At 44.3% G+C, this 24,991-nt stretch overlaps 1 protein-coding gene across 1 annotated transcript; it reads left to right on the top strand.

Annotated features, from left to right (window-relative positions):
- The first annotated feature begins 1,315 nt into the window (after positions 1-1,315).
- C13H1orf198 (chromosome 13 C1orf198 homolog) lies at positions 1,316-23,263 on the top strand. The gene is made up of 5 exons (XM_085852350.1): positions 1,316-1,677; positions 11,794-11,844; positions 11,977-12,446; positions 17,966-18,131; positions 18,450-23,263. The coding sequence occupies exons 1-5, from the start codon at positions 1,399-1,401 to the stop codon at positions 18,504-18,506; spliced, it is 1,023 nt and encodes a 340-aa protein (XP_085708476.1). The 5' UTR covers positions 1,316-1,398; the 3' UTR covers positions 18,507-23,263.
- The last annotated feature ends 1,728 nt before the right edge of the window (positions 23,264-24,991 follow it).

Below are 24,991 nucleotides of genomic sequence, written 5' to 3'. Positions count from 1 at the left end.
TCTTGATGATGATGATGATGATGATGAAGAGTGATAATGAAGGAATTGTTTACCAAAATGACAAATTTTCTGGGACTTCTTGTACTTTTCAGTGATTATGTCGTTAATAAATTGTTCAATCCCAGAAGTGATGCTCCGAAACGTTTTATCGTGTGAAAACTGCATAGAAAAGTGAGGTCACACACATTTTTATGATGTATAGTTCAAAAGTTATGAATTTGTCACCGGTATGGAACTAAATCCAAGATGGCCGCCATAAAAATCCCATGGGACAATCTTTCGAAATGGGAACATCTTAAATTTTGTTTCTGACACCTTTGTGCATTTAAAAATAGGTGGCATTAAATATTCCAGGGGGTGCATGGGAAGGCCATCTGGCGACTAGACTACTTGCCTAGTTTCGGAAATAATGGTATAGACGATTTCCATTAGCGGCGATATTATGACGTCAACTTTTTTTCTAGCAAGAATTTCCAAAATCGGAGATGGTTACTGCCTGCGGGTGGGTTTTCTGCATATACTTGGCAAGTTTCACGAATATCCGATGAAAACTCTGGGTTGTGAAACAAAAAAATGTCAAAAAATAGGAATGATGTCATAAAAATTGATATGACGTCATAGTGATGTATCATATGTGCGGTAATTCATCTCTGCTGATGCCCTATTCGATTCCCGCAAACAGAATTCAAAAAGCTTGCCTAGTTTCGGAGATAATTTTTTTCGGCGATTTCCATTAGCGGAGATATTTTGACGTCATAACTTTTTTTCGAGGAGGAATTTTCAAAATCGGAGATGGTTACTGTCTGCGCGGGCTATTTTTACATATATATGGCAAGTTTCAGGAAGTTTCGATGAAAACTGTAGGCTGTGAAACAAAAAAGTCCACAAGAAGAAGATGAAGAACAACAACGTGAGTAATACTTAGAGATCCTCCACGAGGATCTAAAAACAAAGTACATATTCGGAATCGAATCGATTCGAAAATTCCCGGGATCGACTATTCCTAGTTTAAACCACTGAGGTCGAGTCCCAAACTCAGAGCGGAAAATGGAATCATTACACCATTAAATGTGATGAAAAGAAAATCCAATTCGAAATGAAAATCCCAGCTCCATATTATCCATCTTATAAAAGTCATGATGGTATAGTTCACGGGTGTTTTGTTTTTATTTATTTTATTACAATACTGCCTTTTCTTCCCGAATCATGGTCGACTGGTGTGATAGTTTTTACATGATTTTGTTTACTGTAACTGTTTGTCGTGGAAATAGCTTTTGAGATAACAAAATGCTGTTGGATGAAATATAATGAGAGAAGAAGAAGAAGCGTACAAGAGGCGAAGGAAGTTGATGAAGAAGCGTCAACATCAGCCTGGCGCGGATCGTTTCTGACGAAGTGATGGAATCCCGAGCGAGCGAATACTTCGCGTCGATGAGCCCAATGGCGAACCGCATCATGGCCGATATTGAAGACTTCAGGCGGCGTTATGGGTCGCAGTGGGAGCAGCTGGACGTCCGTGAGCAGGAGGAACTGCTTGACGCGGCGATGATCAGGGAAGATGTGAGGGCGCGGTACGAGACACGGGCGCAGTTGCTTGGTGACAGGCGGCCCGAGGTGCCATGCTTCCCGAGAATGCAAATCCAACCTGGACAGAAGATCGTGCATTTCAAAGAGGAGGTAAAGCCTGTTGGTGGAGATACTAAAGGAGTGAATTAGGGGGGGGGGGTTATTTGTGTTTGAAGAGGGGAGGGCATGATTGCAGTTTGAGGAGGGGAGGGGGGCATGATTGCGGTTTGTGGGTGGGGAGGGGGCATGATTGCGGTTTGTGGGTGGGGAGGGGGGCATGATTGCGGTTTGTGGGTGGGGAGGGGGCATGATTGCGGTTTGTGGGTGGGGAGGGGGGCATGATTGCGGTTTGTGGGTGGGGAGGGGGCATGATTGCGGTTTGTGGGTGGGGAGGGGGCATGATTGCGGTTTGTGGGTGGGGAGGGGGCATGATTGCGGTTTGTGGGTGGGGAGGGGGGCATGATTGCGGTTTGTGGGTGGGGAGGGGAGGCATTATTGGCGGTTTGTGGGTGGGGAGGGGTGCGTGATTGCGGTTTGTGGGTGGGGAGGGGTGCGTGATTGCGGTTTGTGGGTGGGGAGGGGGCCGTGATGGCGGTTTGTGGTTGGGGAGGGGTGCGTGATGGCGGTTTGTGGTTGGGGAGGGGGTGCGTGATGGCGGTTTTGTGGTTGGGGAGGGGGTGCGTGATGGCGGTTTTGTGGTTGGGGAGGGGGTGCGTGATGGCGGTTTTGTGGTTGGGGAGGGGTGCGTGATGGCGGTTTTGTGGTTGGGGAGGGGGTGCGTGATGGCGGTTTTGTGGTTGGGGAGGGGGTGCGTGATGGCGGTTTTGTGGTTGGGGAGGGGGTGCGTGATGGCGGTTTTGTGGTTGGGGAGGGGGTGCGTGATGGCGGTTTTGTGGTTGGGGAGGGGTGCGTGATGGCGGTTTTGTGGTTGGGGAGGGGGTGCGTGATGGCGGTTTTGTGGTTGGGGAGGGGGTGCGTGATGGCGGTTTTGTGGTTGGGGAGGGGTGCGTGATGGCGGTTTTGTGGTTGGGGAGGGGGTGCGTGATGGCGGTTTTGTGGTTTGGGGAGGGGGTGCGTGATGGCGGTTTTGTGGTTTGGGGAGGGGGTGCGTGATGGCGGTTTTGTGGTTTGGGGAGGGGGTGCGTGATGGCGGTTTTGTGGTTTGGGGAGGGGGTGCGTGATGGCGGTTTTGTGGTTTGGGGAGGGGGTGCGTGATGGCGGTTTTGTGGTTTGGGGAGGGGGTGCGTGATGGCGGTTTTGTGGTTTGGGGAGGGGGTGCGTGATGGCGGTTTTGTGGTTTGGGGAGGGGGTGCGTGATGGCGGTTTTGTGGTTGGGGAGGGGTGCGTGATGGCGGTTTTGTGGTTGGGGAGGGGGTGCGTGATGGCGGTTTTGTGGTTGGGGAGGGGGTGCGTGATGGCGGTTTTGTGGTTTGGGGAGGGGTGCGTGATGGCGGTTTTGTGGTTTGGGGAGGGGTGCGTGATGGCGGTTTTGTGGTTTGGGGAGGGGTGCGTGATGGCGGTTTTGTGGTTTGGGGAGGGGGTGCGTGATGGCGGTTTTGTGGTTTGGGGAGGGGGTGCGTGATGGCGGTTTTGTGGTTTGGGGAGGGGGTGCGTGATGGCGGTTTGTGGTTCGGGGGTGGGGGGGATGTTGAGAGGGAAATGTTTAATCCACGGTTGGTCGGGGAATGAGACGCACGAGGAGGCGACTCGACTCATCAATCCTATGCTATCTTCACATTTCCCACTATCCAGGAACGCAACACTATCCCTGTTCCCATTTAATTAAAAAAAAAACTATCTTCGTATTCCCACTCACAAGATAGTCATACTGAACTGTAGAATGTCTCCAACTCCATTCCTATCGATATTCCTGTTCAGCTGTACCTCTCCATAACATATTGCTTCAAATTGCTGGTCTAGGTCCAGGTTAGACCGATTCTATCAACTGTCCCTGCTAGTACTACCTTGCCCAAGAGATTATTCCATGTGTGAACTACTGTGTAACGTCCTCCTTTTTCTCACCCTTTTCTTTTTCTTTTTTTTTATACTCTAACTATGCCTTCTGGTCCTGTCATTATCCTTTATTTATTTTTGTCTACTCTACACCCTTTATATAAAACATCTCAATCAGATCCCCACCTTTTCTAATGTATAAAGTCCTCTCCTTCAGCTGCCGCTCATAGGTAAGTTTAGCTAGCCCAGAATCGGTCCATACTGAACCCTCTCTATGGCAGCTCTGTTGGGGAATGTTGATTTATTATTGGGAAGGTGGGAGGGGAATGTTAGTTTATGGATGAGGTGAATGGAATGTTGAGGTTCATTTTGGGTAGAGGCGAGCGAGTGAATTTATTTCTGAAAGGCAGTGTTGGGTAACGATTATGATTTTGTTCCGGTTCCTCGTCTGAACACGTTCCTAATCTTAGTCTTTCTTATCCGCTGTCTCCACATGTGCTTCTTTTTCTCTGGATTCTTCATCTGCTTCTGCTGTTCAGCTGTGCCTTTATGACCAGTCTTGCTTCTGTCTGACTTTGTCTGTTTGGAATGTGAAGTTTATTTGTTTAATTTTTAAATCTATAAATATCTCTGAGATGTTGAGGATGGTCGAGCTAGAAACCATATTTAGATAATGTTCCCGTGCACTGAGGCCATGAAACGATCCTGAAGTTATCTGGCTTTCATGGCATAGTGTAATTGGTAATAGGGATGCAAGTTGAGGTGGTGGGGGTGGGGGGGGGATATTTCTCATTGACTTCCATTGTCATGAGCTGTAAGCGTCGTTCTCAAATCTTCCTGATTCTGTGTTGAATGATCGTTTATTCGTTGTGTAATAAAAAAGAACTTTTCTCTTGTGTTCAAGCCTGTATCATTAATATAGTCTATTTGCTTAACTTGTGTTTTTCTTTGTTTGCATGCAGGATTTATTTGGTCCTGGTCTGAAATCTTGTGAGAGATACCCTTGGGATATTTTATGTTTAATTGTGGGTCTATGCATGACAGCTGGCTTAAATAATGTGTGTTCTATTGACATTGCAGCAAAACAAAAGTTTTGTTTGAATAGTCTCATCCCTATGTGCTTCAAATTTAACCTGGAGGTGGTGTTATCAGACTCTGGCGTAATGGTTAGATCATTCAATCTGAGTCTGCGAGTCACCCTGTCCAAGTTATACCAAAGGCTTTAAATATGGTAGATGCCGCTGCCTTGCTTGATTTCTTTTTTCAGTATTTAAAAGAAAGAGTTTGGACAATCCCCATAAGAGCATAGTTTGGCATGCATGGAGAGGATGAAAAATTCCTCTTTGGAATTTCCCCACTGAGTGTGGTGAGAAAGGCGGTGCCATTGTTGTGGCGTTGCTTTTACCCAGAGTACCCTGTGGAGTGATTACACTCCCACCAAGCTCCTTCGCTGTGTTTATATTGTTTAGCAGTCCTGTGTTGTCTCGTGTACTCATTGAAAAATAAAAATAAAGTGGATTGTTTTAAGAAAACGATCGCAACTAAACTATCCTGCTCCCTCATAGAGGGCTTCTTTTTTTCTTTTCTTTTTTTTTTCTTTTCTTTTTTTTTTTTCTTCTCCTTTGTATACAAAGTCGAGGCTCGTGGGAGTGATGCAGTGGAAAGAGAGAAAACACCAACACAGGGTAGGGGTATATTTGGAAGGGTAGGGGAACAACACAAAAGAAAGTCTTCAGCACATTAAGCCATTAGCCACAATTGTTAATACTTTGCTGCATTAGTTTGATTTGGTTGTGGTAAGCCATACTTTGCTTTCAAACTCTATTTTATTTGTACATGAGTACAAATCAAATGAGTTCAACATGCAAAAGTAAAAAAAAAAAAACTACACATTTGAACCTGCTCAGGAGCTGTGGGGGGATAGTGAGGGGGGTGGGGGAAAAATATTTTGTGCCCTGGCTAATCTCCCCTGTTCGTAGCAGGGGTCAGTAAACAAATTTCATTATGGTATGTGTACAGGCAAAATTGTAAGTCCTTTCCTCCTGCGAAAGGGGGAGGGGTGGGAGTTGTGCCCATGACCTGACCTTGGGGACTACAAACATGTTTGAGACAGGGCCTGTTTTTATTTTATTTTTCCTATTCACACACACACACACACACACACACACACACACACACACACACACACACACACACACACACACACACACACACACACACACACACACACACACACACACACATCTGATTCCATATAGTTGAATGAGAATTTTTTTTTTTCTTTTGTATTTTTCCATTACAATAACTAACAAGTTCATGGAACATGATACCCTGCACAGTGTTCAAGTATGTACAAGAGTTCCTTGCCGTTCATGGGGGTTGCATTCTTGAAAATCCCCCATAAACCACAAATCCACAAACATGGGGGTAATGGGGAAAATAGGGTTAGGGATTTCGACTTTTAAATTTCTCCAAACTGTACCCAAAGTTAATGTGTTTGTGCTATTTATTTTTCATGAAAACCAGGTAAACAAAAATAAAGTTGATTCTTTATTTATTTATTTCCTTTTTTTTTTTACGTTAAGATCATGAAACTTGCCTTTAATAATACAGATGATAAACTTCATCCAATGATGCATTAGCGATGGTGACTATAAAGACAAGATGATGATTATGGTGGTGGGTTTGAGGGGGTTATTGTGTTGACCCATGTTAATTCGGTGAATGATTGTGGAAAATAGTTCACCAAGCGCGATTATTTGAGCGCATTAACCGCGATCCAAAAACTTTGCCTCAATAAATTCAATGTGATAGAGCGAATCCACGATGGGGAAACGCATTATAGAGCAAGACCTTCTTGCATTTCAATTTTAATGAAATGATGACTTTAAAGATCGTGTAAAAAAAAAAAAAAAAATTCAGATGTTTAGTGCTACTGAAGCACTTATGCACTGTATTAAAATGACATTGACTTACAATTTAGGACATAGAGGTTTCTATTGATCCGTATGTAGCCATGATGGCAGCCTCTTCTTTACCCCAATACATATGCCATGCCTCTAATTGTTAGGTGTGGGAGCATGTGCCGGAGCAGCACGTCGCTGCGTCCACTTTCCGTTTGTATTCCAGGGGCTTCTGTCTGGTCATCCCCCAGGCAGATGCCTGACCCATCCCCATCTCCTTGAGATGCCAATAAACCTGCTGCAACAACGAGGAACGTGGTTGTCCCACTGGCCTTCTCCACTGACGAGGCTCCCTCGCTGAGAGAATCTGGTGAGCAGCATGAGCGTCAGGAAATCGAGCCACATGTCCATACAACCACAGCTGATGCTCACGGACTATATAGGTAACAAATCTCATTTGAGTCTCTCTCAACAACCACTCGTTGGACAGTCTGACCAGCGATAACCAAGGATTCCCCAAAGAGACCTGGTACTGAAGGAGTTAAGTCTTTGTCTCAAATCTTTTGTCAGAATCCATGTCTTTCGCATCCATAGAGCAAGACTGGAAGCACTAAGGACCTGAAGACTTGGACTTTTGTCTTGCATCGGTACCGACAGCACCACACCCTATTATCCAATAAATCCATGACTCCCCGGGCCCAACCCAGACGTCTATTGACTTCTGGCTCACAACTTGCAGAGACATGAATATTACTGCAAGGTAAGTGAATGTCTGTGACCTCAACACCTTCACTTCAAACAGGTACAGACAAAATGGGACCCAGGAAACCCATAGTCACAGCGGCTCTAATTCCTTGTTCATTTCCTCGAGGGCCCCAGCAAGGATGTCCAGTGTTGACTGCATCATCTGTGAAATGAAGGAATCAAGACATTCCCAAACGATGCACCACAACTTGATCTCTCTGACATCTTCCCCAAAATCCAGTCCATGCAAGTGTTGAAGAGTGTGGGTAGCCAATACACACCCCTGATGAACTCCAGTAACAACTGGAAATAAGTCAGATGGAATCGCCACACCTCGCAGCACTCTCATTGCAAGAATGTAGTTAAGACATCAGATCGATCAACTTTGGTGGCACCTCACAAAGACCGAGAATCCTCTAGAGGGCATCCCGATTCACTGAATCTAATGCTTTGTGGAGATCAACATAGGCTGGTAAGCAGCCCCTTCCGAAGCTCTCATCTGCGTTTGATGAGGACCCGGAGAGCAAGGATATGGTCAGTCATTGACTTATTTGGTACAAAGCCTGACTGCTCTGGGTGCTGGTGCTCAAACAGATGGTGGCGGACCCTATGAAGAATTATCCGAGCAAAGACCTTGCTTAGCTCTGAGAGCATCGTCACCCCTCAATAATTATTGCAGTTCTGGCAATCACCCTTCCCTTTCCAGAGAGGGTCAACGAGGCCCCTTTTCCAGTTAGTTGGGATGATGCCTGTGCTCCAAATGGGGCACAGAACTGCATGCAACGATACCATTACTGCATTCCCACCAGCTTTGAGAAGTTCAGCATGGATGCTTCAAATCGTTGGGGCTATACCTCCTATCAACTGGTTCACTGCAGCCAGTGTTTCCACAAACAAAGGTGGTTGACAGTTGATTGGAGGTTCAGCAATGGGGATAGTTATACCCTTGACATCCAACAACTCAACAGCTGGTGGGTCAGTCTGGTACAGCCGCTCAAAGTAACCGGCCCAGTGGGCCTTCACTTCGGATTACTTTGTCAAGAGTCCACCACCATCTGCTCTCACAGCAGCCATCTCATAGCCATCCCTATCGGTGCCAGTCAATGCATTGAAATCCTCCAAGACCAGAAGAGCATCTCGTTGGGGCGCTGATCAACCACTGACTCTATCACAGCATAGAACGTCTCCTTCACAGCAAGATCACTTGTCTCACTCGTAGCATATATTGAGACCAGGGGAATGACACCCAAGCAGTGACAAATCCTCGGTCTCGTAAAACTCTCGTCCAGTGTTACCTCAATTATTACGGGAGGAATCAACTTATTGGACACAGCTACAGAAACACTTTGGGCCTGGTAACCATCAGAGCAACCAGACCAGTAGTAGGTATAACCACCCACCATGATCTCGGAGACTTATCTGGTCTCCAAACCTCAGAGAGTACTGCAATACCGATGTTCATTCCAAGCACCCACCCAAAGGGACCGCCTCAGGTTAACCCGAGGAGACGCCGTCTGGTGGACGACACCTCAGCACTACTTTGACACACTACCGCAATCCAACCTGGGAAGGTTACGCTATGTTTTTTTTCCTCCTAACATTAAAGAGTGGGGGTCCCGAAGGCTTTGCCCCAATCCCGCCATCTGGTGAGCTGCCCTGTGAACCCAGAGTGCAAATCCTGTGACCAACCTCCTCGGAAAAGCTACCAACTGTAGGAGGACATCAGTAGACGCAGTTGGGCACCAGATATGGATGGCTGTTGGCTCACAAGGAGCTCATCTGCCCTTTGACAATTTTTTTTTTTGTCCTGCTGGGTGTCCATATTCCATACACCCTCCTCACCAGGAATCCTGGTGGGTCAGACAGTCGTCGGCGTCGACAACCTGACCATGAAAAAGGTTAGTCCAGGTTTACATGGTAACTGTAGTAAGGATCTGACCTGACCTGACCTGACCTGACAATAATGCTATATATCAATACGTATACTGTCGTGGCCAAAAATATTGGCACCCTTGAACTTTTTCCTAATTATGCACCATTTCTTCCAGAAAATTGTTGAAAGAAAAAAAAAAATTGGAATCCACATGTGTATTTCTTTGGCTTGCAGTGGAACAAAACAAAAATGCTGAAATAATTATGGCATCTGAGCTTATTCCACACAGAAATCCTAAAATGGCCTGGACAATATTATTGGCACCTTTTAGTAGTTAGAAATAATTAGATTTCAAGCAGGTGATTCTCCTTTACTTTGGAATTGAACTCACCTGAGGTGAGTTGCAGGTGCCTGCATTATTAAAATCACTCATTCAACCAGTTTATGCCTGGTGTTGGCTGAATGGTTAAGGTAGTGGGCTTGGGATCCTAGGGTCCTGAGTTCAAATCCCGCTCAGCTGTTGAATTAACACCAGGTGGGGTTGACTCTGCCTGTCATCCTTCCGAGGTCGGCAAAATGAGTGCCAGCATGCTGGTATACTGTGTCGGAGTGGCGACCCGTCCAGGATTGTTCCCAATAGCCAAGGAGACTGCTTCGGCGGCACCAACGCTCTGCACAGAGTATGGTCCTAATGGATGGATGGATTCAACCAGTTTCAATGGAGAAAAGAAGTCAGTGTGTGTACCGCAATGAGCATGGAGAAAAGAAAAAAAAACAATTATCTGATTAGGTCAGACACAAGATTGTAGCCAAGCATGGACAATCTCAAGGCTACAAGTGCAGTTCCTGTATCCACCGTACGCAATGTTATCAGGAAGTTTATGGCACTGTAGCCAACCTCCCTGGACATGGCCGCAAGAGAAGACTTGATTGAAGATTGCAGTGAAGGATTGGTCGAGTGGTGGAGAAAGCACCTTGATCAACTGCCAAACAGATTCAAGCTGACCTTCAGACACAAAGTACGACGGTTTCAACTCGCATCATCCATCGCCAACTCGATGAAAGGGGGTTCTATAGTAGGAGACCCAGGAGGACCCCACTGCTGAGACGCACATCAGAAAGCCTGACTGGAGTTTGCCAAAACACACCTGAACAAGCCAAAATCCTTCTGAGAGAATGACCTTTGGACAGATGAGACCAAATTAGAGCTTTATGGTAAAGCACTTCATCTCTGTTTACAGAACACAAAATGAAGCCTTCAAAGAAAACACCTTCCCTACAGTCAAGCATGAAGGTTCAGTGATGTTTTGGGGTTGCTGTGCTGTCTCCGGCACTGGGTGCCTTGAATGTGTGCGTGGCATCATGAAATCAGGAGATTACCAAGGCATTTTGAAGCGCAATGTTCAACCCAGTGTCAGAAAGCTTGGTCTCTGTCGGAGGTCATGGGTCTTGCAGCAGGACAATGACCCCATACACACTTCAAAAAGCACCCAGGAATGGTTCAAGACAAAATGCTGGTCTGTTCTGAAGTGGCCAGCAATGAGTCCAGATGTAAATACCATTGAACACCTGTGGGGAGATCTGAAAATAGCAGATGGGAGAAGGCACCCTTCAAATCTGGGAGAACTGGAGCAGTTTGCACAAGAAGTGTGGGCCAAACTGCCAGTCGAGAGGTGTAGGAAGCTCATTCATGGCTACAGGAAATGCCTGACTGCAGTTATTTTGTCAAAGGATGTCCTACCAAATATCAAGTCGAGGGTGTCAATAATGTTGTCAATGCCATTTCTTTTAATTTTCTGATTTAAAAGGACATATTAAGTTCTGAATCAAAAACAAAGATTCTGTAATATTAACAGTGAAATAAAGAACTGTGGAGACCAAATACTTTTGGCAATTTCAACTTGGTTTTGGAGAAAATTCTGAGTTGTTTGAAAAAAGTGCAAGGATGACTTTTTGGCCACAACTGTATGTATTGCATTGTTGTTGGAAATATTATGAAGGCAATTTGTGTTCTGCAGTCTTCAAGTACATAATTTAATTTAGATAAAGGTTTTTAAAGTAGTTTAAAGGCATATAAAGAAATGAATTCTGGGTTTTATCGCCATTTTCCCCGGTGCCAATTGGACCACCCTATCGAACACGTATCGGTTCTTAATGCCTGTTGCTTGTCACTTACAATGTCCGTGGAAACAGTAGGGTTCCTGTTTGGAATGATTTTTCAATTCTGTTTGACGGTAGATGGAGCAAAAATAAAAATTCTCACTCCTTTCAGCACATGTGCGATCAGGACGAATTCTGAGCCAGGGTACGGCAAACTTGTCTTCCTATTCTTGTTCCGATTTGTGTTGAAAATACAACATTCAATTTAAATAAGTTGTTCCTCGATCATAAACTGATAACACAGATGGGCGGACATGAACCAATTGCTTAACCATGATTTTTGCTTTGCGTGCAAGGGTTGATAACAGTCCTTTTTTTGCATTGTATCTCGTGCTCGTGTGAGGGAAGCAAAGAGCAACTGACGGTTTTGGAGCTTACATGTGTGTTTAATGCAGTTTTGGAGCTTGCATTCTTCTTCTTCTCCTTCTTCTCCATCTTCCTCCTTCTCCATCTTCTCCTTCTCGTTCTCCTCCTTCTCCTTTTTTTTTATTTTTGGTTTGAAATAAAAGCTCCGATCACACATTCTCATTTCACAGCTGCTTGGTTTAATGTTAATTTGTTTTTGTTTTGTTGTTTTTTTTTGCTTCTTTGCAGGATATAAAATGGCAAGATGAACACTCTGCTCCTTTCTCTTGGGAAACAAAGGTTTGTTGATTGAAGAGCTTTTTGGTATTTTTTTTTCATTGATAGTCCCAGTTTATTTTTCTTATTTGGTAGATTCTCCAACCTGAGTGACTCGTTCAAATTCCTCCCCCATATGCTCTCGTTCCTATGCAGAGTCAGATTGACCTGTCGCTCTCAGACTTTCCTCCTGTCGGTTCTCAATCTCTGTCCGAGGCCACTCCAAGTGCGGTGCCTCGGCCGGCCCCTTCACGTGGCCGTACTCTATCTGGTGGAGGCCCAGAGACTCTATCCCCAGCGCGCAGAGGTGGTGCTGACGGCGTGGAGTTTGGAAAAGGGCTGAGTGGTCCTTTAATGGCTCGTTTAGCAGGAGAACCAATGCAAATGGGTGACAGCAGTGGCAGCATTGATGATGGTGCAGATGATTATGAATGCTCTTCTCTTACTCCGAGCCAGATCAAGTTGTTGGAACGAGATGGGCAAGAGCAAAATGGGAGGTTTGATTCTTCTGGTACTGGGAGAGAGAAGGCCGGACAAGAAGCGCCATGGGTCAAAAGGCAACCCGTCACCATCCCAGGTGGTGGATCTTTGGTGCTTGGAGGATCAGAAGTCGAACAACTGCCAAGGTTTGATGGAGCACAGTTAGCTGGGGAAGTGGGGGGGGGGGGATAAAAGTTTAAATGACGAGCTAAATTGGCTCTGATGTTGCTGAGCTGTGATTTCGATGGTATTGTTACGGTTCTCGGAACCGTATGCATACAACATACAGTTATCCCATTAATATACGTGTAGTTGGATCCCTTCCTTGTGTAGTGGGAAGACACGGGGGTGCGTTGCGATGGGCTTTAGTTCGGTTATTAAATCATTTTTCCCTTTTATTTCATCCTCACTCCATTTCATTTCTGAGGCAAAATCCATGACAACCCATAGTACCCTCCCCAACGATCGCTTCTGAGGAAAAATCGCAATGTGCACCATGGAGTAGACCGGCGCTTTGAGTATTCTACCGTCTACTCCAAACCAGACGTGGGCGGTGAATCACGTTCGTTTTGCACCCAGGTGGGCGGGCAAAACTAGCGTCTGGCCGAAACCCCACCTAGAAAGGCAGACCACATGAAGGCCCGATCAAATCGGAATGCTCAGATCGGACGATGACGTCTGTTTCGCCATGGCTCCTCCCCGAGCTCCGTGATCTATAAAGTACGGAGCAATCCTCAGAGTTTTGTCGTTGGAGAGGTCGAGTTAGAATTGCGAGTTGTTTGGTCGTTGAAGAGAATTGCAAGTTGGAGAGGTTGAAGAGAATTGTTGTGAAAGTGTTCCTGCTGCCTGGCTCTGCCTACGTCTCGCCTCGACGGCCCGCCTACTGTACTGGTCCTCGCCCACACGACCTCGACCAAACCTCTTGTCTGGTCCTGCTACTGCTCAACGCTCACCATTTTGGACTCCACTCTCCTCCACTCAAGCTCCTGCTGCAGACACGATTACCACACGTGCGGCTGTGGACCGAACTGCACAGCTTTTGTCGGGTGCCGCACCACGGAGCATCCCTTTCCCCAAGACGCTCAGGTACCAAAAACTGTGACCTCAACTCCCTACCTCCCTGGCTGCAAAAGTCCTTTGCCTTTCATTGGGTTTATTTTGTCTGAGTGTGCTGGCGCCTGTCCGTTAGATAAGCCTGTATAAGATCTTCATTGTTGTGATTGTTATTGTTTTCATTAATCTCGCGTCAAGTCTGCACTGTGTCCGCTTTTGTAAGTTGCTTGTAAAATTGCCACACCACACCTCTCATATCTTTCCCCTGCATTACATACCAAATAAACCTTTTTGTTGTGCCACATGCTTTTCCCCGCTTATTGAAAATAAATAATAATTTTAGAAATGTTCCCAGCTCGCCTTTGTCTTTTCCCTCATTGGTCCAGCATGGTTCGGATCTAAGTTTAGCCGGGTCTTTATTCCCAACAATCCGTTCTCTTCAGCCGGTACGTCCTTGGCAGTGCCGCTCGACTGCATCCGCTCCGGAAAGGTAGTTGGTAGTGATCCGGTTCGGGCAAGGCGTACAGAGGGCGTGGTTCCCCGGTAGTCGAAACCCCGTGGTTCATTTCGTAACTTGATTCTAGACAGGAGGACCCTACGCCATGCGGTTGAGGTATTGGCGTCCACGATCGGTTAAGCGACCTGCCGCTTCACGGAATTATCCGTGAGCGACGCCTTACAATTCCGGGGAGTCTGGTGGAAATCGATGTACCTAGTGGTCTTCTCACCCGACCCCGCCGGCCCACAACAATATATTAAAATTTTCATTTGTGGGAAGTATGTCTAAATCCATAAGGGAATAGGGTGTCTCCTGTTGGAATGCAGTCTTGTTATTTTATGTTAATATTGTATCTGTAAGTGTAATAAACATTGTCAATCCTTTTGATCACCCCCCAGAGTGTATACTGCAACCCACAAATCAAACAAACTCCTTAATTGTGTATATTGCATTCTTGAAAATAAAATAAAAGTAAAAAATCAAAAATTAAAGATCATATGGGCTAAACTTACCCCCAAAAAATTAAATGCTTGGAGTACACCGATTGGATGTCAAGTTCAGTTTAAGTTTAGAGAACCATTTTCTCCAGATCTTTTATTTTTATTCAGTGTTTACACCTGAGCACACAGCTTAAGATTCTGGTTCCACACCCCCTAATCCCCCCTCCCCCAGATATAATCCCATTCAGTCTCAATGTGTCCATTGTATGCTCATGTCATTGTAATTTGTGTAAAAGTACACTGTTCTCATTACTGTTATCCTAGTGGGGCAACTTCTCATGACAATTGTGCTTTTTGTGAGGAAAGCACCAAATTTGGCACACTCATAGCCTTTCATATTATGAACAGATTTGGATATTGGGCCATCTCATATTCAGCCGCTGATGGCTGTGGCAGCCATTTTCCACTGCCATCAAAAAATTGAGATGGCCCAATATCCAAATATGTTCATAATATGATAGACTACTCGTGTGCCAAATTTGGTGCTTTCCTCACAAAATGCACAATTGTTACGGCTGTGGAAATTCGCAATGCACCATAAAGGGTCCTTAGATCAGTTATGACGATAAGTAATTGTGTAGTTAGATTTCCCCACCGTTGTTTAAAGGGAATTTCCGTGTTCACCGGGCTGCGATCCTTTGAGTTAGCCGTTTTTCTTTTCTCTGTCATTATTTTGGACCAATAATCCGCCAACAACTCAAGCACCACCACCTTCGCCTCTTTACCTCCACAACTCCATCCCGCAATCATCGCTTCACCACCATTCTCAAACGACGCCCGCCAACAACCAAACTCCCACCACCTCTGCCTTTCTACCACACGTCGTGCCATGGGCTGTGAATGCGTTCCGTTCGTCTCAAAAAGTGGATCAGGAATGCTTCACACCCCCTTCTCATCCGCCCAATGACTGAGCATCGGGTAGTATAGCCCCGCCTCCGAACCCGCTGTGATCCAGAAATTTACATATACGCCCCTCCCCCGGGCTATATAGGCGCGAGCACGGCGCAGCTCGGGGCGGGAAGTCAAGTGGAAGTCAAGGTGTGCAGTACGTCGGCAGAGAACCAAGTGGCAGCGGCGGAGTGTCGGCAGAAGAAGTCAAGTCTGCAGTGTCGGCGGGGCAGTCGAGTCGGAAGACGGAGCTCGAAGCCGACGGGAAAGGCAGATGGGGAGCGCCGGAGAGAGCTCGCTGACCACGCCAGGGGTACGAAGCCAGGCGCAGCTACACGGACATTGCGGCTTGCCCACCATCGCGCCACGAGGGCACGGGTAGGACCCTTCGGTCTCGTGGACCTGGCCGCTCATCCAGGTTCCACGCGCATTCGGCCCACGGGCCCAGTCTGACTCCCTTGCCTTTGAGGGGGTCTTTCCTTTGCTTTTGTGTGAATGCGTGTTGTGGCGCCGTGTCTTGTAAAGTAGAAACTGTTTAAGTGCATGTAAATAAACCTTTGCTTGTAGTCGGTTGTAATTCTTGCTTTCATTGCTTTGACTGTTATACGTGCATTCTTACTGTATGGCTGTGAATACGTGCTTGCCTTGTCTGAGTGTGGAATAAATGTATTTGTCGAATTGTTTCCCGTTTCGTTGCGTCCTTTCCTTTGTTTGAAAGTTCCATCTCGCATCACGGAAGGAATTGGTAGAAGGGTGTAAGCACCCGGTAAATAATCACGTCCGTCGGGGCCGACGATAACACCGCTCGGTTATCACTGAAGCACGGTACGGACCGCTTAAGCGGTTCGTGTCCTTGGCCGGCCAGCGGCGAGGTACGATCGCCCGGTTAACTACCCGTGCAGGTACTTAGGTAGGTCGAGTTTGGCGAACAACCCTATCCTGCGCGGGTGGCCGATTGGCACGATTGTGGTGTGGTCTAAAGACCCACCCGTGACTAGCTCCTGGCAGTAGTTCCACGGAGGGTCACGACTGAATTGTCCGTCCCGGTGGGCGACGCGGTCGCGATTCGAGTTACGTGGCCGATCGCACGCCGGGCGGACCAAAATTCGTAACACAATATTTAGCTAAGTTGCCCCACTATCCTGTATTTAATGTATACACAAACTGCTGAGCTGAGTCTTGGACACCAATAGATAAATACATCGTATTTTTTGGCGTGTACATCCACACTTTTTATTTTATTTTTTGTTCCCTGGAAATCTGGGCTTCGACTTGTATGGGTTTTAAGACATTGAATTGCATGAATGAAGAAAAAAAAACTGCTGAAATAAATTGTATAATTGTTAATTTAAAACGCATTATAGCAAGTTTCCACAAGATACCATGGATGCGTTCCAAGAAAGTGCAAAGTTAAGCAGACAAGATATATTCCCATCGACGTACAGTCGTGTTGTAATAGGGGGAGGGGGGAATTCGTTCACAGAGCACATTTTCGGTCACTCGAACATAAATTTAACCCCTCTTAACTACATTTGAGACGACTATTAAACAAATCGATAAAGAACACATGAAATACACAAATAAACAGTTACAGGGGTACTCACCAAAAGGTAGGGCTGAGATTTCTTTGCGGGACGGGTAGAGTGCGAGTGTGAAGTGGTTACAGGGAGGGAGAGGCCGTCCTTCGTGTCTCGGACAGACTGCTCAAATAATTTGAGGGCTGGGAAGGCAAATGGGAGGTAAGCCCACAGTGAGCCAGGTGTTCAGATGGGAACACCGACAGGCCGGCTTTGGTCATGGAAAGCTCACCAAAGCGTAATATATCTTCTGAATGATCGACTTGTCCCATGAACATTTCTTGGTGCATTGCACGAACATCATTTTGGATCGCATAAAAAATTGTCAATCATGCTTGAATATATAATTTGAAATGAGCAGGATGGAACCAACATTATAAATATATGTGGAAGACATTCTCATGAACAGGCCTTCACTGCTCTTATGGTTGGCAGTGGGTGCCCCAGAAGCAGCGGGGAAAAGAGTGCGGCACTTATTGAAGAATTGTGTTGCTTAGCCAGTGCGTCACCCAGATAGCTCAGATGGCAGAGTACTGGTACAGTTTGCCAAAGGACCTGGGTTCAATTCCGAGTTTGGGCCCATAAGTTTTCCACATATATTTTTTATGTTGAATAAATAAATTAAAATTCATATCAAACACATGTAAATTATGACGTTGATGATCTGAATTGCATACTTTTCAAAGATTGTTTGAAGGCTAACATGTGACTTTCACCCTCTTGCATGCGTGCACTTCAATGTCCCGCAAAAACGAATTTGCTTTTGCTTCCCAGTGTGGTGTAGTTGTTCCTCATGAATTGCTTGAGGGAAGGGGTTCAGTTGTAAAAGGAAAACGAATTGACTGTGTAACACTTCTTATCTCCCGAGGCTCCAATTTGTACACTTTAATTTGGCTGTCACCAATGGCATGGAACCTGCTTTTGCTTGATTCGGACCATTATTTGCTTCCTCGAGTGTATTAGCAACACTCTTCCATCTTCCTCTCCCCTGCCCCTTCACTGGTGATTTTGCTTTTAATGTTTAAAATTTCTCCTGTAATATTGTTATGCGTACCTGCTTAAATATGTGAGGATTTGCTCACAATCAAGGGTAGAACACCTGGCGGTTTTTTTTTTTCTTCTCACCTTTAATGTACCAACCATTGCAGATGGAATCGGCAAAACTCAGACTCTCGGTCTGAACCCCCGACACTCTCCGAGAACCCGCTTCCAGCTGAGCCACCGAAACCACGACCGAAGCCACCAAAATCTGTGGCGGACTCTCAGGAGGGTCTCGGACAGGGCGATGATGTGGTCACTCCGGTCATCTCTGAGGTTTGCATTGTGAAGCACGACCTTTGCAGCTTAGTTTCTTTGGCTACTCTAGCATTGTTTGGCTTGTATGTGCCCAGCTTTCCTTTGTGGGCCAAAAATACAAATGTTTTTTTCTTTTATTCGATTGAGACATTTTCTGACAAGTTTAACTCTGTTGGCAAAAGATGTGAGAATCATCTTAGGATTATAAGAGGATTCATCTGTTCGCAGTGATTTATTAAAGAAATCTGAGATAATTTGTAGTTTTGATCGCTTTGTCAGCTCGTTGGGGGCTTGATGCGATTGCAATTATGAACTTGTCTTCCCTGTTGTGTGCAGGATCAAAACAGCAAAGTCACACTCAAGACTGGCTTTGATTTCCTTGATAACTGGTAATGGTTGAAGTGCCCTCTGTTTGAGTTTTCCACCTAATCCTGTTTGCCTTCCCACTTCTTTCTTTCCATGAATTATTATTATTATTATTTGTTCTTGCTTTCTTTACTTCCATATCGTCGTCTTCTTCTTTAACGGCTGCAATTATTCTCACCTTGTGGGGTCAGCCGAGAGGGAGGGGGATATTCTGCCCCAAGTCTTTGTGGCACTGTCTGACCATGCCTGACATTCCATTGAGGCAGGTATTTGTGATTTTGTTTCAGCATATCGACACTGGGACATTTAACATCCATTTAACTTCTACTGGGTACAAACCATCCCCTTGACCATCCCGCTGTCCCCCTTGCTTTTTTGTGTATCTCGCATAATAGCAGTAGAAGTATCTTATGAAGATCTTATGATTGTATCGGTCATGCATTAATAACTCCTGCCTCCCTCTGAATTGCATTCCCTTTTCATAGATCACTGTGTAATTAAACATTCCAATGGGATGTTCTTTGTTGGAATGGTTTTGTGGATCCTTGATTACTTGTAATCATTAGAGCATTTGCCACAAGCCGCAAAAAAAAAAATATATATATATATATATATATATAAAAAAATGACGTTTGTCTCAGTACAAATGTCTTGATACAAATGAGTTACACAGTGAAACTTGTATTATATGATTACTTTTTACCTCTGTTCTGGGAATTATAGCCGTCCGTTTTTGGCACTCCTTGACCGCATCTCTTTGGCACGTGGAGAAGCCTTCTTTATGGGTGGACAAACCTACCCGCTTGTATTGACGCCTTCCAAGCGCTTCTGCTTCTGCAACAATCGAGTTAAAATGTTCATCTCTGGGTACGAAGGCCTGCGGAGGTTGTGGCGAGGGAACGACGTGTTCTCGCTTCGCAACAGACTTTACTTGCTCATTTTGATCTGTTTTTAAATCGTTGGTGTATCTAAAAATGATGGAGTTGATTAGTCACAGTATTGAAAGAATAATCAGGAGGCCACGTTTTTTTTTTCTTATATATATATATATTTGAGGGAGAGGTGGGGTGTGGCACTTTATTTGCAATGGTGTCCGTCATCGCCGCTGCCACTGCCCTATACAGTGTCAGTTCTGCTGAAGGATTTTAATGGTTAGGGTTACAATCGTGTATGGGTCACCACTCGGGGAAGGATTTTGTATTCATTCAGGATGCTGGCGATAACTCGCCTACTCTTCACGAAGGACACCGTGGAATCTTTAATGGCCACCAATTGATGTCAGCAGGTGGGACGCCCAGTTTAACGTCCATCTGAGGGACGGCATACACAGTGATGAATCACCCTGCCTGGGAAACACCAGAATGACAGTTTATAGCTAGGTCAGGATTCAAACCCAGGCTCGACAGCTCCGAGGCAAGTGTGCATACCTCTCGGCCATCCTGTCAGTCGTAGCAGTGACTACATTTTACTGTGTTTGGTGTCTTTTAATTACTGTATTGGCTTCTTATGAGCGATATTGGATGCCTTTTTTTGTTGTTTTTCATTGTCGTTTTTCTTTGAATCTATTGTGCCACACGATCGTTTCATTAATTTGTGACCAGCCAAACTTATTGCTTTACGTCTATCTTCCTTAAAAATCGTTTGTAACTGACATTGTAATTGATCATCAGTTTAACTTAGCTTCACCAAATATAACTCTTTTGGCATACATGTGTCATAGCCACTTTGTAGAGTTTGAAGTATGTGCATACAATTCAGAAAAATGTATTCTTCAGTTAAAATGTGGCATTGTAAAAAGGACTATGCAGAAAAATGGGTTTCATTGGCGTTGCCTGATCCTTGATGAAATGGTGATCTCGCCAGCTGTCCCGTAGATGTGGATGTGGTGAAAGCTGAGTTTTTAACAAGCCTCACGTCTAAAGCCACAACTATTCACTTTTTTATATTGGTGTTCGAGTCTCATGGGACAGCGGCACAACACAAAACAAATCGACACGGTGCGGCAAAGGTAATACAGTAGTTAGTTGGGCACGGATGTGCCAAAGCATGAGAGGAGAGGAGTTTGCAGGTGAAAGGCGAGACGGTATGGAAAGAAGAAACCTTGAAGTGGCTGGATGGCAACGTTGATATCTTGGAGGGCTGAGAGCTCGAACACTCTTGAAGACTGTTTCGCTTGCAAATGAAGATGGGTTTTATATTTTAATTTTGTGTTTGTGCAATGTTGAACCTGTGGGGTGATTAGGGATTGTTCTCCCTCTGTGCTGTATGAGCATCAAACTTGGTTTCAAAAAGCTAAATGGTTTGTAAAAGTTTTTTTTGTTCGTTCTTTCTTATTATTTGAAATCTTCTTATCTTATCTTATCTTGTTATTTTCTTATTATTCTTATCTTTCACTTTAGAATTCATTTTCTCGGGAACCGCAAGTCCGATCGACAATTTTCACCATAGCACTATCTTTTTTTTTTGATAGCATACTTAATTGATAATTATGACGCCATCTTTGAAAAACTGAAAAGCTTTGGACGTCTGTATCTCTGAAACTGTGCAGTGGAAACATTTGAAACTTGGCACATGTTAATGAGCTACCCATGGGGAACGTGTGATTTTTCGTGACTTCATCGGTGAAGCGGTATCCCGGTGAAAATTTGACAGGGATAACGCTGTATCGGAAAAATTTGAAATTTCTCAAGCGTCATCTATGCAACAATTCACTGTAGAAAAAAATTATGACGTTGTAGGTCACTTTGTTCGGCAGCCATATTGTTTTGAAAAAAAATTTTTTTTTAATCTTCTCCAAAACGGTTGGACAGATTGAGGCAAAACTTCACACACACACATTCTCCATGACATCCTTTTACAAGTTTGTTAATTTCTCATTGAGAGGTCACATGGTTTGGTGGCCATATTGCATTTACCCTAATACCTTCAAACATCTTCTCCAGAACGGCTGGTCAGATAAAGGGGAAACTTCACACACGTATTCTCTTTGGGTAGGGGATATGAGTTCAATGAATAATTGATAGGTCACATGGTTTGGCAGCCACATTGGATTGAAGAAAAATATTAAATAATGTTTTCGCTGGAACCACTTAACCTTTTGAAGCGAAACTTTGCAACTATCTGCCATAGCTACATGCATGGTAAAAATTATGACATCACAAGTCACATGTTTTTGTGGCCATCTTGGATTGAAAAATGCACCTCAACCGATTAACACGAAACTTTACACGCATGTTCCCCTACCCCATTAGAGGCAGAATGTAAATTTATGATGTCATAGGTGACGTGGTTCATCAGCCATATTAAATTGAATTTTTTTTTTAATCTTCTTTAGAACAGCTGAACAGATTTAGGCAAAACTTCATGCACACTTTCCCCAAGACATCCTTTTACAAGTTTGTTAATTTCTAATTGATAGGTCACATTATTTGGCAGCCATCTTGGATTAAAGAAAAATATTAAATAATGTTTTCTCTGGAACCATTTACCCTATTGAAGCAAAATTTTGCATATATGGTAAAAATTATGTCAAGTCACATGGTTTGGCGGCCATCTGGGATAGAAAAACGCACCTTGTCCGATCAACACAAACTTAACAAGCATGATCCACTACCCCATTAGAGAGAATATGAATTTATAATGTAATATGTCACTTGGTACGGCAGCCATATTGGAATGAAAATTAAAAAGTCTTCTCTGAAACAGCTGAAAAGATCGAGGCGAAACTTTACAGGTATGACCGCCTATCCATGACGAACAAAAAGTTCTCACCTCCTTTTGATGTAGGTCACATGGTTTGGCAGTCATATTGGATTGAAGGAAAAATATTAAATAATATTTACTTTACTTTGGAACCGCTGCATCAATAAATATGAAACTTCACAATTATAATCTCGCCGAGATGGGGAACGTATGTTTTAAATTATAACCCGATTAGCCACAAGGTCTGGCAGCCAGAATTATTTAATTATTTGAATCTGAGAACTTTTAGAATCCCTTTTTTTTGCATAAGGCTCACTTGGCTGCACCTGCATGTGTTTGAGGGTACAGGAGTAGCAATTCAATTGATACCGATGATTGCCCCAGAAAAAATGGTCACCTGAGTACATAATAAATGACAGGAACTTGGCCTGTTTCTCAGTGCATAACTTGTGAATCCCGCGTCATCGAGAAACGTGTGGGGCCTCATTAGACTCGAGGGAATCCCGCTGATGGTGTCCACATTTATTACTTTGTTTTCAGGTTATTTCAACATCAATTCAATTTGCTACCAACTGTATTCAAGAAAAAGGGCGAACTGCTTACGTAATAGATTGAATATGGCGTGTTACTGGGTCCATAACTCATCAATCCCACGTAGTAGAGACGTATGAGGGGGGGGGGGGCTTCTAGCTTCGTATTACTCGGGGGAGTTCTGGTTTACCCTGTGGACTCTCGGTGACATTTCCCCGCACACTTATTGCTTCGTTTTCAGGTAATTTAAACGCCAATTCAATTAATACCAACAATATCCCCAGGAGAGAGGGCTAACACCATTCGCAATAAATAGATTGAACACTTTGTGTGACTTGGTCTGTAATTCGTCAGTCCTGTGTTGTATCAAAAGCAGAGTTGTGTCGAAGCCAGATGTCTGGGTACCCGGTCATCACTGCCAGCAGTTATAAAGTGGCAGTTCAAGTTTACCTTTTAACTATTATTTTTGTTGCCATAAACAAATGATTTGTATTCCTAATTCTAAGCATTTAATAAATTGTAATTCGATTGAAAATAAAAATTGTCCTGTTTTTGCTCGTGTTGCATTTGAACATCTAGTAACATGACAAGGGATTATAGAGTAGTTAAATAGTGTGAACGTCAAATTTGAGCATCGAGTTCAGCTTTTGAAGTTGCCATTTGAATTTTTGTACCTCAGGTGATCAAGTAAGTTCTTGTCCACCAGGGGGCAACATTGTACTGGAAAATCAAATTGATCCCTAGTCCTCTGGGAATTGAGGGGGAAACTGGCAGCCTCGCTTGATTTGGCTTTGAGCTGTCCTCGTGTGGGTTCGCATCCTAACCCAGCTATAAACTGTCATCCTGGTGTTTTACATGTCGGGCGAGGCATCGATGTGTGTTCATTCCTCAAAGGGATGTCACGAGAGGACCCATCCCCGAGCACTGACTTGGACGTTAAAGATCCCATCCTGACTTAGTGCCTTTCAGAATGAGTAGGTGAGTTGTTGCTGGCACCCTAAACAAATTACAAATTCCTGCTTAAATTCAAGTGGTCTGATCTTGGACAGCCCTTGACACCGTGTTTGACTGCTTGCTATCTCAGTGTGGTAGTTGTCTGGGCAGCAGCTCTTATGCAATAAATAAATCGAGGTATTCATGTAATTGTGGTTGAGGGATTACACTGAAATCCAGTCACCGTCCTTCACAAATTAAACTGCACTCATGGATCATTGATTGCTTTAATTCTAGGGCATGGCCATCCACCTTGAGTGAATACGTCTTTCCTGCATAAATATCGTTTCGTTTCATGCAAGGGGATTCAAATGCTTCTCAGAACGAGATATAAGCATAAAAAAGGCATTATGAAGTGCACTTGATATAACTATACAGTACATGCACACACCTCGTTAAATGGTGTTCAAATGCAAGTTTGTTTTTTGATGTTTTGTTTTTTTCTTCACAAGAGCGAGGCTCATGGAAGAGAAATATTCAAAAATTCATTAGAATGGCATTCGATAGAGCGCATACCTCTGCCAGGCTGAACAGTTTGTTTTGTATCCCACTGCTCGGCTGGATCTGCATCTGGACCAGAACCAAAATCTAATCATTTCGTCATTGGCAGACACACAACCTGTCCAAGTTTTGTCTGAATCCATCCATATCTTGAGATATCCTGCTCCGAGACAAACGGGTGAAAACGTAACTTCCGTACACCTTAGGTGGTGGATGTAATGAAAAGTTTTTATAGGTACTATAATGGCTACAGTTATTCCTACCTTGTGGGGAAGTTTTTCTTTGTTTTTTTTTTTTGCCCAAGTGTTTCATGAACTAGCTGTTCAGGCCTGATGCTCACGATTGATATCTTGGTGTTTTACATGCATGGCGCAAAGGTGATTTAAGTTGTTCAGGGTCCTGGCGATAGCCCAACTCTGTCCATCTTTCACGTCCATCCGAGAGATTAGACTATTTGACATACTTCGCGAAAGTACGAAGGACAACCAAAGATTGTTTTTGGAAATAGTGCCGCACCATATGAAGTGTTGCCTCTTTTCATGACCTCTCGCAAAACTTGACCAAAACAACCTCCCAACTCTTGATGGTCTATCGTTGTAACAGCGATTTATTGGAAGGTCCACAACCTAGTTCATTTTGCCTGATTAACTTTAAAGGCATTGAGCAACTGAAAAGAGTTATTTCTGCTCCTTTTGAGATGTAGTTGTTGTAATATCTTTGGGATGAGAAGGAAAGAAAGTTGGTATTGCAACATTCAGAGAAGGGGATAAATACATTGACATTTT

Source organism: Eptatretus burgeri, chromosome 13, assembly GCF_056783735.1.
Source record: "Eptatretus burgeri isolate ZD-2024b chromosome 13, Ebu_testis_v1, whole genome shotgun sequence".
Classification (NCBI taxonomy): Eukaryota; Metazoa; Chordata; class Myxini; order Myxiniformes; family Myxinidae; genus Eptatretus; species Eptatretus burgeri.
The sequence above is the reverse complement of the archived record's forward strand: the minus strand, read 5'-3'. Positions and strand labels throughout refer to the sequence as shown.